This window comes from Nuphar pumila, chromosome 11, assembly GCF_984573655.1.
Source record: "Nuphar pumila chromosome 11, dmNupPumi1.hap1.1, whole genome shotgun sequence".
Classification (NCBI taxonomy): domain Eukaryota; kingdom Viridiplantae; phylum Streptophyta; class Magnoliopsida; order Nymphaeales; family Nymphaeaceae; genus Nuphar; species Nuphar pumila.
In genome coordinates, this window is record NC_143259.1 from 93,836,505 (window position 1) to 93,852,147 (window position 15,643).

General features: G+C 35.5%; 1 protein-coding gene across 1 annotated transcript in view; it reads right to left on the bottom strand.

Annotated features, from left to right (window-relative positions):
- Positions 1–15,643, bottom strand: part of LOC149822518 (protein ENHANCED DISEASE RESISTANCE 2-like) — a 173,510-nt gene that overhangs the window by 107,974 nt on the left and 49,893 nt on the right. Inside the window, exons 7-10 of the mRNA XM_089981603.1 lie at positions 3,795–3,862; positions 3,588–3,698; positions 3,409–3,449; positions 3,203–3,303 (exon numbers count right to left, since the gene is read on the bottom strand). Of these exons, the coding sequence (XP_089837729.1) occupies positions 3,203–3,303; positions 3,409–3,449; positions 3,588–3,698; positions 3,795–3,862 (321 nt within the window). The remainder of the gene's footprint in view (positions 1–3,202; positions 3,304–3,408; positions 3,450–3,587; positions 3,699–3,794; positions 3,863–15,643) is intronic.

Consider the following 15,643-nt stretch of genomic DNA (forward strand, 5'->3'; position numbering starts at 1 on the left):
ATGAGAGAGAGAGTCGGGGGGTCGGGGGAGGCTCGTAAGACATCCCCTCTCCCCTCTCGCCTTTTTATAAGGAGGGGGCGCACACAGGGCCCGCCCCCTGTGTCGTCGGAGATCCCCCTCCCCCCCTCTGTGGGCTGCCAGCCCCTCTGAAAAGGGTTTTCGAGGGGCTGGGCACGGGTTGGATCCGGTTAGAAAGTGAATTTAATCACTTCCAGCATGTACTTTATAAATATTTCACATTAGGCCATATAGTGAGGCCTGTGAGTAAGCATCTACAATAAGACAATGCATGTGTGATTCTATATGAGATTTTGGTAATGGATGTCTTATTGCATAGATGTTCATGAGCATAGAACAATGTCATGTTCAAATTCATAATGCGATGTGATGATTGATAGATGTTATTCCTAGATATTATTATTAGAATCAGTGTTATCAAAAACGCACCTTGAGGCGCAAAAGGCGCCCCTCGCCTTGAGGTGCAGCCCTCTATGCCTCAAGGCGCAAGGCTGAGGTGCAAAAAAAAAATTCTTTTTACAAGACTTCCGAGAAGTAGTCAAAAAGAATTTTGTAGGTTAATCTCATATTTTTTCCAGTTATTTCAGTTATGTAATCAGTTTTTTAGTATATTACTATATTTTAACTTTTGTTGGTTAATCTCGTATATTTTTAAGTTATTTCAATCATGTAGTTAGTTTCTTAATATATTTTAACTTTTGTTGGTTAATCTCATATATTTTCCAGTTATGTAATCAGTTTTTTAGTTACTTTTACATGTTAATCTCATAATTTTTAGAATAATCTCATATATTTTAACTTTTGTACGTTAATCTCATATATTTTCAGTTATGTAATCAGTTTCTTAGTATATTTTAACTTTTGTTGGTTAATCTCATATATTTTCCAGTTATGTAATCAGTTTTTTAGTTACTTTTACATGTTAATCTCATATTTTTTAGAATAATCTCATATATTTTAACTTTTGTTGGTTAATCTCATATATTTTCCAGTTATGTAAACGGTTTCTTAGTATATTTTTTCTTTTATTTGTTAATCTCATATATTTTCCAGTTATGTAATAATTTTTTTAGCTACTTTTATATGTTAATCTCATATTTTTTAGAATAATCTCATATATTTTAACTTTTGTAGGTTAATCTCATATATTTTCCAGTTATTTCAGTTATGTAATAAGTTTCTTAGTATATTTTAACTTTTTTTGGTTAATCTCATATATTTTCCAATTATATAATCAGTTTTTAGTTACTTTTATATTTTAATCTCATTTTTTAGTACTTATTTGAGATTTTGTATTTCTTATTGGTTGTTATTTTATCAATAAAGCATTTCTTTATTTATTTGTATTTTTAGATATTTTTTATAATTTTTTTTAAGTTTTCAAAAAAAATTTGAGGCTTACGCTTTATGCCTCGCCTCGGTTTTTGGTGGAGTGCCTCGCTACGCCTCAACGCTTTTCACAACACCGGTTAGAATTGAAAATAGATTTCATATTTTTTTCCTGTAAAATTTAATTGTATAATTAGTTTGCTTTTATTTGATTTTTAAAATTTTTAATGAATTATTTGATTTTTTAAATTTTTCTGAGAATTTTTTGGTAAAAACTTGAGAAAATAAAAAGAACTTTGAAAATATCAAGAGAAATTCACAGCTAAGAAATTGCTGTTTTAAACTTTTGTCACTATGATCAACACTAACAAAAGCAATTGGTTGGAAAGCTTATATTTGAATAACTTGTATTTGACTTGCCTATATTTTATATGCTTTATTTGAAATTTTAGAAATGACATCTATTATCAAATTGTTAACATATATAAATATATAGATATAATTTTATTTTTAGAAAAAAAAAATCAAAGAGAGAGTAGAAGAGCTGCAATGACACCATCACTCAAACAACATGGATAAATGGGATGAATGGGCACAAAAGGAGCTTGGGGTGATGAAGGATGACATACATTTGAGGTAGTTGGAAGTTAAAATGGAAGCAAAAGTCGGTCAAAAAAAAAACAATGACTATGCACGACCAGAGTTGAACTCTTGAATTATAAGAAGGGAGTGGAAGGCAAGTCAGAAGATCCTTCATTTTAGTACCATTCTTGTTGTGAATGGTGAAAATTAAAAACTGAATAGAGAATCTGGCATTGCAAACTGATCACTACATGATTTTCTCTTTTTTGTTTAATGGGTTGTACAACCATAACACTAATTGCACATGGTTATTGAACCCAGTACTTGATGTGGCAATCACATTCCATTTATCTTCAGTTATCTACAGTTCCATACATGGTTCAGCATGGTTCTTATTATGACAAATATGTTGTCTCTATTGTTGAGGTCCCATACTTTTTGCTAGTTGTTACATATCATTATCATGTTCACTAATTATTCATGTTCTATCTTATTCTATATGAAGGCATCAAGAACTGCTTAGTTTTGAATTCAGATGTGTTATTTTCTTTCCAACATCTTAAAAGATAGAATTCGATGTTTTTCCTTTTCTTGCTCTTAAGACCTTTTAGTACATCTGACAAATTACTTTTTACAACAGTGGGATAACAGCATCATAAAGAATAGCTATGCAAAAGTCATTGTTTAAGAAAAAACCAACAACATTAATGCTGCCAATCAACCTATCTCTACCCACGAGTTTCTTTCCTGACTTATATTGAATTCCAGGACTCAAACTAGCATACCAGCTCTGCATGAAATATAACTAAAAAAAGGCATATTTCATATGCAAGCAAAAATGATCATTGTAGAATGGAAGAATCCAAATATGGTGTAAAACAACAATTTGCAAAGTGAATGAAAGAACCACAAAGTAACCATAAGAGCAGCTCTAACAATTGCACTAATGTACAATAGTAAAGTCAGCAACATAGCAAATAGCCTCCCCCAAATTACATTTCAACGCATTAAGATTAACATACGAAAGTAGAATCATTTTTTAACCATTATAAATTACATTTTAAGTAGGATAAGAAGGAATTTCGAAAGGTACAGATATCTATAGTTAGGATGAAATAACCATAAGAGTAACATCAAGTTATCTATAATTATTAGAATGAAATCTGTGTGAAATCAAGGCCAAGTTTAAGTTACTGTACACACAAGAATTGACACATGTAACTTATTCCAATTGGATTCATCAAAGGTCTTTAATTGAGTAAAAGTCGCTTACTCAAACCGCCTCCAATCCATGCCCATCACAAGCTTAAATATTGCTTCGCATGTTGCTTCCACAACACCTACAGCCTTCATTGCTTTACTACAACTTCTCGGCTGCAAATCACAAGTTCAACATTGATATAGCACTTGTACAAGTAAAAAGTTTAAGCTCAAATGCCAAAATTACACTCAACAAGTAGATACAAGTTATGAACATACAAGATAATCAAGTTCAATAAGCTCCTCAAAAATCCGAAGTCCTGCATATTGCACAAACTTAAATTACTTCATGAAGCCTAAACTAACACAAATCTATTTTACAATAAACTAAAACAAGATTGATCACTATTTAATATGTTTAGTGAAGACAGCAACAAAAAGCTTGAAGAACTCATTACCATTTTGACACCGGATTAAACGCCAATGCTTCCTTGAGAAAACTTGGTCATTATTATTGGGATTTGGTGTGTCAACCTCACGAGTCCAGTCTAGAATTGAATCAGGAGGTCCTTTGAAGATGACACCAAAATAGAGGAAATTGAATCATCTCCAGTCAACAAACTCATTAAGTAAATACTAGAAACTATTGATGACCACTGACTGACCATTTCCTATTGTAGTTCTTCTGACCAAACTTCGATGATTTTCCTCCTCATCCTCCAGAGCACTACACCTATGGAAAACATAGAGAATTGAATTACCAAAAGTATTTCAGACTGAATGAACCTTTTGCAAATCACACTGCTAAGAATAATGAAAATCTGCGAAAAACATTATGTAAGAAAGCACTATGAAGGAGAAAGCATGCTGTAAGATCTATTTTTTGCTAAAAAAAACTTTGAAATTGATTCAGTAAAATTAACTGCTAAGCAATTAACAAATGGATGTGATTATGTCAAAGTGAAAGGGTCATAACACATATTGTGGTATCACAAGAATATCAGCCAGGTGTTTCTACAGAGATTTAAAAAATTTAGCTTCCCTTAAGAGAATCTGCACAAGTTTTAAAGTAAAGATAAATATAGAGTTAAAATTATATTCCTTAAAGAAAGTTTTTTTCTATTTACCTTCACAAGTAGTACATGAATACAAATATGAGCACGTGTGTATATGGCCCATAGTCACAGTGGCAGATCCAGGAATCTAAACTAGGGTGGGCACAAATGCACAGTGAAAAGGAGAAAAAAAAAACACAAATAACATAAAACCTAATTAAATATTCATGCTATAAAAAAAAACCTAAATCCTAACAAACCACATTTATATATAATAATTAAAAAAATGAAACTCCTAAAATTTTAAGTTTATAACTAAAATCAAACATATGAAATCAAGTTCAAAGTTGATTGAAAAAAATACATAAACACCTAAACGCAAATTGGAAAAATCATAAAATTTAAGAATAATCACTTTTATTTGGGTTTTTACTTGTGTTCCATTTTGATTGCCATTCAATTCTTATATCTTTTTTTATTTCTCGCTTCCCGCTTCATATACATTTTAAAATGCATCGCTTCTTGTTTCTGCTTCTCGTATCGTTTTCTGCTTCTGCTTCCTAATCTGGCAACCATGTCTTAAACAAATATCATTCACATACATATGCTACTTAAAAAAAAATTTATAAGTTTCTAACTATAATTAAGCACGTAGAATCATGCTTAATGTTGATTAAAAATAAAAATACTAAAATACCTAATTAAATATTCACCTTATTTAAAAAACCAAAATCAAACACCTAAATGCTAATTGAAAAAAAAGCAAAAACACTTAAAACCAAATTAATTATTCATGCTATTTAAAAAAGCTAAATATTGTAATGAAATAAGAGGAAGAAACCAAGAATGCTAAAGCATTCACTATGTCCCACACGGACAAATGCAACAAGCACAAGAGAGAAAATCCACTAAGGGATATACAAAGGGCCTTATAAAAAGGCTACACACATGAAAAATAATATCACTATTATTGAAGAGGAGCTCTCAAGAGCAATACAACATACATGGGGGGTTCCCCCTATTTATAAGAAGAGGAGACCAAAGGGGCTCCCAATAGAGTCGTTGGGAGCCCCCAACGGTCACATATGTGACCGTTGGGGGCCCCAACGACTCCATTGTGGGGCCCCTTTTCGGTATCCAAAAAATACAAAAATAAAAAGAAAAAGAAAAATAAAAAATAGTGAAATACGAGAAACAAAATAAGTACCCCTATGGGGTACTTTGTGAAATGACCATAATACCCCTATCGGGTATTATGGTATTATTACATATGTTTTAACACCCCCCCTCAAACTTTACGGGGGAATGACCGAAAGTTTGCCAAGGAGGAACAAGAAGCGAGGAGCAGGCAGGGCTTTGGTGAAGAAATCAGCAAGTTGATATTCTGAAGTGACATATGGCAGTGTTACTGTCCCACGAAGATATTCATCACGTACATAATGACAATCCATTTCAATATGTTTCGTCCTCTCATGGAAAGTGTGGTTGCTGGCAATGTAGATAGCACTTTTGTTGTCGCAACAAAGCTTCGAAGCCCCGGTAATTTCGACTCCCATATCTTGAAGAAGACTTCGAAGCCACACCAGCTCCATTGTAGTGGTTGCCATAGCCCTGTATTCTGCTTCAGTAGAAGACAATGAGACTTTCTGCTGTTTCTTGCACCTCCAAGCAATTAGCGAATCTCCTAGGAATACACAAAAGCCAGTAGTTGAGATTCGATCATTTGGGTTTCCTCCCCAGTCAGCATCAGTATAAGTTAGTAAATCTAAGGAAGAGATTGAGGATAGGAATAGCCCTTTAGTCAAAGTATTTTTAATATATCGAATGATCCGGAGCACAGCACTCATATGCACAGATGTAGGAGCATGCTGAAATTGGCTTGAAGAGTGCACAGCATGAGCAATATCGGGCCTGGTGATAGTCAGATAGGTGAGGGAGCCTATGAGTTGCCTGTAGGGCGTAGGATCGTCCAGCAGAACTCCATCCTCCAGTCGTAGTTTAGCATTGATAACCTCGGGAGTCTCCACCTTTTTATCATCTGAAATCCCAGATTTGGAACATATGTCTGCAGCAAGCTTCATCTGTGACAGTATATACCCTCGAGGAGAGTATGCAACTTCTATGCCAAGAAAGTACCTGAGAAAACCCATATCAGACATATCAAAATTATGTTTTAACATATTTTTAACTTTAAGAATACCGCTTTCATCATTGCCAGTGATGATCATATCATCAACATAAAGCAGAAGGATGATGATACTATTACCTTCATTTTTAACAAAAAGAGCAGTGTCAGTATAACATGAGCGAAATCCCAATTGTAACATGATAGCACTAAATCTATCATACCAAGCCTTAGGGGCTTGTTTAAGACCATATAAGGCTTTTAATAACCGAAGGGTTTGACCTTGGTTAACACTGATTCCCGGCGGAGGATCCATATATACTTCTTCATTCAACTGACCATTAAGAAAGGCATTTTTAACATCTAATTGGAATATAGGCCATTTCTTAGATGATGCTACCGCAATTAAAGTTCTAACGCTTGTCATGCGAGCCACGGGAGCAAAAGTCTCCTCATAATCAATGCCATATTCTTGTGAGTATCCCTTAGCAACTAATCTAGCTTTATAGCGCTCTAGGGAACCATCACTTTTTGTTTTGACTTTGTAGACCCATCGACATCCTATAGCTTTCTTATTTGGAGGAAGGTGAACTATTTCCCAAGTTTTAGCTTTATTTAAAGCATCTAGTTCAACTTTCATTGCTTCAACCCAATGAGGTATACTTTTTGCTTGATTATAATGGGAGGGTTCATAGTAAGAATGCAAGGCTATTAGACAAGCTCTATATTTAGGTGAAAGAGTTTCATATGAGACAAACCTATTAGGTGGAATTGATTCTCTAGAAGAACGCCTAAGGGAGGTTTCTTCTAGGGGTTCATTAAGCCGCAAGAATTTTTCTAAAGCACTAATAGGTTGGGCTTCCTCACGCCGAGTGTATACTTGGAGATTGTCACCATTAGTTGGTGATACATCATCATCATGAGAATCATGAGTATTTTCTAAAATTTCCGGATGACTCAAAGAGTCATCATTTGAATCTTCTAAAAGATCATTGATAAACATATAATCAATTTCATTTGATTTTTCCAATATGTCAAATCCATTTTCATCTTCTAAAAAGGTTACATCTTTGGAGACAAATAACTTATTGTTTTTATGATCAAAGCATCTATAGCCTTTTTTATTTTCACCATATCCTAAAAATACACATTCTATTGCTTTAGGTGACAATTTATCTCTTTTATGTAAAAGAACAAAGCATTTACACCCAAAAATCCGAAGACGATTGTAGTCGGGTGTCATATTAAAAAGTTTTTCATAAGGAGAGATATTATTCAATTTTGAAGATGGCATCCTATTGATTAAATAGGTGGAGGTTAACACGGCTTCGGCCCAAAAATTTTTAGGAATATTTTTAGAAATGAGTAAGGATCTAGTGGTTTCCAAAATATGCCTATGTTTTCTTTCCGCTAGACCGTTTTGTTGAGGAGTTCTTGGGCAAGATTTTTTATGACAAATGCCATGTTGTTTTAGATATGCTTGAAAATCATTTGATAAGTATTCTCCACCCGAATCGGATCTAAGAATGGATATTTGACTTTGAAATTGATTTTGAATTTTTGCATGGAATTCTTTAAAGAAGTTAAAAACTTCCGATTTAAAGTTAAGAAAATAAATCCATACATATCTAGTATAATCATCAATAAAAGTAACATAATATGAATAACCACCTTTAGATAGAACCGGAGATGGCCCCCAAACATCGGAATGCACCAATTCAAAAGGTCTTGTTGTCACAAAGGATCTAATAGGAAAAGGAGTAGACTTCATTTTGCCAAAAATGCAATCTTTGCAATTGATATCTTTTTCTTTACAAAACTTGTGTCCAAAAGGAAAAAGATACATTTTAGAGTAACTTGGATGTCCAAGCCTTTTATTTCAAGTTTCAATATTTTTGTCTTGGACATAAGTACAAAATGAGGTATTTGGAAGCATTAAATTATCCATAAAATAAAGGTCTCCCTTCCTATGGCCTTGCCCAATCCGCTTCCCGGACCGGAGATCCTGCACAAAGCACCCTTGGGATGAGAAAGATATTTCACATCCATGGTCGGCTATTTGAGAAACGGAAAAGAGGTTAAGATTTAATTTTGGAACTATTCTAACTTTTGGAACAAGGAAATTTTGAACATTTTTAGAATCAAGAGTTCCAACACCATTTATTTTGAGAAAAGTTCCATCGGCCGTAGAGACACAAGACATTTTTGAATTGGTGTGCACATTGGTTAATGCATTTTCATGAGGGGTCATGTGAAAAGAAGCTCCGGAATCTAAAATCCAAGAGTACGTACCGGGAGGTGATGATGAGGCAATGGCGGCACCGGAGGTGGAAGAAGTGACCTTTAAGATTTGTTGAAGAGCCAAGGAGATTTGTCCAAGAGTGTCTTTGAGATCCCCGTTCTTGCCGTCATCTTCTTTGGTGGTGGATTCTTCAACGGAAGCCACCTTTGGCTTGAATGCCCCATTTAGCTTTGGGCAAACGGGTTTAATATGTCCCGGCTCATAACAATGGTGACATATAATCATTTTTCTTCCACCACTCCCTTGCTTACCAAAATGAGGTGGTTTGTATGTTTTAACATGATTGCCGGGTTTAGATACGGCAAGAACTTCCTCTATGCTTTTACCCATGCTATGCCTAGTCTCTTCTTGAGTAATCTCGGCAATAGCTTCTTCTAAGGGAGGAAACGTGGATCTATGGAGAAGTGAGGATCTCACTTGTTCAAATTCGGGACGAAGCCCAAATAAAAATTGAAACAATCTATCTTGTTCCATTTGTTTTTGTCTTAGAACCACATCCTCCATAGATACTCATTTAGGCTCTAAAAGAGCCAATTCATCCCACAAAAGATTTAGAGCACTATAGTAATCTTGTATGCTCATGTCGCCTTGTTTTGTGGTTCTTACTTTTTCTTGCAAGAAATAAGCTCTTGCAAGATCCTTTTGGGTAAACATACCCTTCATAAAAAACCAAGCTTCATTTGCCCGGCGGAATTTTGCAATATTTGCACATACCTTAAGTTCGACATTATTCATAAACCATGCAAGGATTTTTGCATGGTTGCTCTCCCAATCTTCCATTTGATGATTATAATCTTCAATGGCCTTGAGACGAGCATCGCCTTCAAGTGCTTTCTCTTGATCTCCTTCCATCTTTGTGAGCTTAAGTTGGGGTTCCGGAACGGTTCCCATTACATAACCCCAAAGCTTCTTGCCTTTGAGATTATTCTCCATTGCGGATGCCCACATCATGTAATTTTTTCCATTGAGTTTGAATGATAGATCGATCTTGACTTCCATTGCTACACAAGGAAGATGTGAGAAAGAAAGGAAGTAGAGAGAGACAAGATTTTACCTTTAGAAGATCTTATGGCTCTGATACCATGTAATGAAATAAGCGGAAGAAACCAAGAATGCTAAAGCATTCACTATGTCCCACACGGACAAATGCAACAAGCACAAGAGAGAAAATCCACTAAGGGATATACAAAGGGCCTTATAAAAAGGCTACACACATGAAAAATAATATCACTATTATTGAAGAGGAGCTCTCAAGAGCAATACAACATACATGGGGGGTTCCCCCTATTTATAAGAAGAGGAGACCAAAGGGGCTCCCAATAGAGTCGTTGGGAGCCCCCAACGGTCACATATGTGACCGTTGGGGGCCCCAACGACTCCATTGTGGGGCCCCTTTTCGGTATCCAAAAAATACAAAAATAAAAATAAAAAGAAAAATAAAAAATAGTGAAATACGAGAAACAAAATAAGTACCCCTATGGGGTACTTTGTGAAATGACCATAATACCCCTATCGGGTATTATGGTATTATTACATATGTTTTAACAAATATAAAACATAAATCGTACCAAACATCATTTATATATATAATAATTAAAAAACTTTAAAATTCTAAATTTGTAACTAAAATCAAGTATGTGGAATCAAGTTTAATGTTGATTGATATGAAAAAACACAAAAATACCTAAGTGCTAATTCAAAGAAAAAAAAGCACAAAATCCCCTAAAATGTAATAAAGCATTCATGGTTCAAGTTTAAATCCTAAACAAACACCATATATATATATATATATATATATATATATATATATATATATATACTAATTGAAAAAGAACCCTAAAATATCAAGCATGGGATCAAGTTTAATGTTGATTGAAATGAAAAAACACAAAAATACCTAAATGCTAATTTGAAAAAAAAAACACAAAAAAACCTAAAACCCTAAAACCTAAGAAAATATTCATGGCTCATGCTTTTTAAAAATTAAAACTAAATCAAAAACCTAAATCCTAAACAAACATCATTCAAATATATATATGCTATCTAAAAAAAAAAACTATTTTTTTTGTTTCTAACTAAAATCAAGTATGTGGAATCATCAATCATATGTAATGTTGATTGAAAATAAAAACACAGAAACTAATGTTGCATTCTTCTCATTTATAAAAACAAAATAAAAAACCTAATTTCTAATTGGAAAAAAACCTAAAAAACCCTAGAGTCCTAGAGCATTTACTTGCTTATGTCTGCTTTGTTCTCCAGGATGCAAACCCTGGTCCTCCTTTACGTTCTTGCACTTTACTTCTTGCATTTACTTGTTGCCCAGCGCTTTAAGCGTCGTGGCCTCGCTATTTGCTTTAATCTTCGTACTTTACTTTCTTGTACTGTCGTGCTTGCGCTTGCACTTGCCTTTTGCTTGTGTTCGTCCTTACCTTGTGTTTGCCCTTCGTGCATGTATTCTTATCTCTGTTGTATGCTTCCTTACTTGTTTACGCTTATCGTCGAATCGAGGTGCAATCCCATACCTCATGAGTCATCCTTTACACTTGCGTAGTTAGTATAGGATCTCATACCTCACGAGTTGCTTACGTAGTTGCCTGCTTGTGCGTTACGATGATCGAGGTATGATCTCATACCTCGTGTGTAGCTCTATCGTTATACCCTCGCGGTGCAGCTTCGCCCATCGAGTCTTGCCCCTTGATTTGCCATTGTATTGGTATGTGCACGGGTTTGTCCTTTATCAACTTGCACTCCCTGAGTGCAGCTTCGAGTGTATAGTGTATATCGTTTCACTTGTCTTATAAGCCACGACACACACTTATGCACTTCGGTTCTCCAAAGACATCGTCCTAGGTGCAAACCTATTTTCAAGATGTATAGCTTCGTAAAGCAGAGATAGCGACCGGATCTCCCAAATCGATGTATTTGGGATATGTGTGTTACGACCTTAGTTCACCTATCCGATACGACACAAATAACCTTGTTAAGAAGTCTGTGCATGAGTAGGGCGGAGATCCTAGCGAGGTACTTGCGCCATCGCTAGATCGGCGTTACATCGCCTCTGATGCGAGACCCAGTTTCTAGGCTTTCTGGTTCAACCAAGATTGTAGTGCCTTCCCTCCTTCGTGAAGGTATTGTTGGATCTCTTACGAGGGATCCATGTTCCTCCTCTTATAGTTGTACCCTTAGTCACGTACGATATGTTTGGACTACGAAGAGCATGACGAAAGGTCTATAGTAACATCTAAGCGTGTATGAACACATTAAGCTAATCTTGTTACGTTGATTTCGCCTAATAGGCAGATTGCTTGCGATTGTCTAAAGGACCCGAGCACGATCAATTGGAACTGGAATGAGTTCACTGCGGGCTTCTGTAAAGCAGAAGTGTTGGGATTTCCTGCGAGAGATCAATGCCCCTCTCATCGTGGTTGTACTTTTGTACAGGTATGTTGCGTACTACGATGAGTAGGATGAGAGGCCTATGTCTGCCTTGAACATATAATGGCATGTGTTTGAGATCACAAGAGTGATGTTTCTACCCTCACTATGGATTGACCCCTTTCATCGTGGTTGTGCATTTGAATAGGTATGTTGTGTACTGCGGTGAGTAGGATGAGAAGTGTGGTTGCCTCGAACGCGCAATAGCGCATATAACTCACATAAATAATAATCATGCGCCTTCACAAGCAGGATGCTCGATTGGGTTGAAAGACCAGATCATGTAGAATGGGACGGCAGTTAAGAAACCCTCCGTCGTGCTCAGTCGGGACAGTTCATCAAGAGAGAGGATGGATGGTACAAAACTCCGATGCAGTCATTAATGGCAATCTCGGGTAAAGATCTGACCTTCCCCAGTCATCGGGGGTTAGGGGAAATCCTTTAGGCCACTTCTGCAGAAGTTCGGATGCGCATCCATTGGGCCTTTGTTTGCCTTTGGGGATTTACTCTCTTGGTCACTGGCCGTCCCCTTAGGAAGTGGACTCAGTCAGTCATTGGGGGTATAATAAAATACATAGCATAATGGACCCCCGAAACGATCTCGGTTGTTTCTACGTTTTGCCTTGTGCGTACCCACAACGGCCTTCTCAGTAATGAGACAAGATATAACTTATACACATGATCATGGGATATGCATGTTGTGACGTGCATTGCTTGCTTGCTTGTTAGCTCGGTAGTTCGGTATGCTACTCGTTGAGCTAGGTACGCCTGTCGAAGCATTACCCTTGTTGGTTAAACTGCTTGCGCAGTTCTGCTAAGTAATGACTAGCTTCTCATACTAGTCAATTACTTATTATACTAGCATTATGCTAGTTGTTGCATATTGTGATATAACTGCTACATGATTGCTTATCATAGCTACTTGTCGATAGACTGAGTCATCTCAATGGTACTTGTATGTTTTGCGAACATCATTATGAATGTTCGTCTTATTCAATTGTTTTGCTTGACTGGTGGATAGAGTTAGTTACTCTTCACCTATTATATTTGTAGGATTGCTATAGTTGTTTGTTTAGCACCCTGATCTTTCCTGCTCTTGTGTGTAGCTGTTTGCTTTACTAGAGCTTTGCTTACTCCACAGCACATTTGGTTAGATCTGCTAGTCTTGCTTGTTCCTGCTTGAGCTAGTGGTTATCTTGATTATTGCAGCCTTTGCTCTTTCTTGTCATTTGCACCCCTACTACTCTGTTGTGGGACTGACCCATTTCATGGGCAGATGGTGAACAGGATAGACAGCTTGCGATGGCACGATGACGCGATGCATTCGAGGCAATGCCCTTTCCTGACGTTACGCTCCTGGGGACTCTTTTGATAGATGTGGTATAAGGTTTCCTTGAAAGAATCTCTTTTGATTAGAACTCTGGATTTCTAAAACTATATTACCAAAATATGGTTCTTCTTTTCATTTCAATAAAATATATATTTGAATTGCAAATCGGTTTATAAGGGGAAGTCTGCTTTTGTGTTGTAATGCGCCCAAGGTCTAGAGACTTGCTGTTTTGAACCCGATCTTCCGCTGAACTTCTGTTTTAAACTCTGATAAATAATTGATTTCAAAGCTTTCAACCTTTTTTATAAAAGGTTTCAAGTCCACGATTTTGGGGCGTTATAGTCAGACAAGAACATCTCTCTTTCTCTCTTTATATATATATGAGAAAATAAAAGGTGGTTTTGTACCATGATACCATACGGTGGTAGACACTTTTGTTTGTTTGGATCTAGCCACCAAATGGTAGATCTAACCATATGGATGTGTTTAGCACAGTTTATGTCCTCTGTTAGAAGGTTTTAGCATGTCTAATACGTCACAAGATCCTATTTTTGCGACAGTGAAAATCAACAACTCACAATTCATGAAAATAAGGGTGGTCCAGAAATTGTATAAAACACCATATTTCGGTCAACTTTTTAACACATGAAAATAGTAAATACAACTTGTTAAACATGATCCAACGGTTAGATTTTGCTTTTGGAGCTCAGATCTATGTAAATCAAGTGTGTACCACCATAATCTATGGTGGTACAATACCACACACACATTATATATAATATAATATATAAAATCCTGTCATAGGAACACACCATTTTGGTGGCATGTCCCCCATTACACTAGCAGCCACACTCGAACACGTGGACACAAACACTGACATGTATGGCTAATATGTTAATATTATTTTATGATTTTTAAAAAAAAAATTAAGTATTATTTTAATAAAAAACAAATTTTAATATTAAAATGACAAAAAAATAGTTTTTTAATCATTAAAAATTCAAAATTTTATTGTCCTCGTGCCCTGCTTTTCAAAAAAAATTGAACTTGCACATTGAATCTGCATCACGCATCTTCGTGTCCACGTGTCATTTTCATGTTGTGCTTTCTCTAAATCGGTAGTCATCATTTTCAGATTTTGACAATAATTTAATTCTTACATTAAAAATTCATGAAATTTAAGAATAGTCATTTTGTTTTAGTTTTTATCCACGTTCCATTTTGATTCCGATTCAATTCTCATACTGCTTTCCTTTGTATTTATTGTTTCTCGCTTCCTACAAATTTTAAAATGTCTTGCTTCTAGCTTTTGCTTCCCGTATCATTTCCTACTTCTACTTCCTAGTCTGGCAACCTTGGTACAAACCGTCCCGACTACTTTCAAATATCGATTTTAAAAGTGTTTTTTGGCAAATAAGACTGTATGGATGCATCTCTATGGTCAAAAACCTCTTGTAGAAAATTTTCAGATGTGTACATAGGATTTTATAATGTGCTGAAAATCAACGGATTGAAATTTTTGAAGTTTTCTAGGTCATAAAAATTAAATATATGCATCAAAAGTAATAAGAGTCAGTTCTTAGGTTTGGATCATAAAGATCGCATCCGTGTGGTCAGATTTGCCAAAAAATGCTATTAAATATGATTTTTAAAAGTGGCTTGGACGATTTGTACTTTCCTTTGGTTGGACAGTCCCCCTTCCCTATATATATATATATATATATAAAGAGAGAGAGAGAGAAATGGGTAGGTGTGAAATTGATAAGTGCTAAATGGGTTTTTCTGCCCTTCCGATGTTTTTTTCACAGTTCCTACCCCATAAATGTGTTGGGCATGGTTGATTTACGAGGAATCCACACCTAGATCATGTATTTTCAATGAAAAAATGATATTTGGAAGCTCAAAAATTTACAAAGATTTTGGACCATTGATTTTTCGAACCTTATAGAAACCCACCCATGTGTCCGAATCAAACACTTCAACAGCTGATCCCTATAAAATCAAGTACATAGATCACATCTGTACAGTCAGAATTTAAAAATAAAACGAAAAACCGTGAAAAAACTCATTTAGCATGTATCATTTTGCACCTATATATATATATATATGTGTGTGTGTGTGTGTGTGTGTGTGTGTGTGTGTGTGTGCGCGCGCTTCTATGGTGGTACTGTAGTGGTACACACTTTATTTACATAGATCTAATCTCCAAATGTAAAACATGTGCATATGTCGTGTCCCTTTATATACTATTCTTAATCAAAACT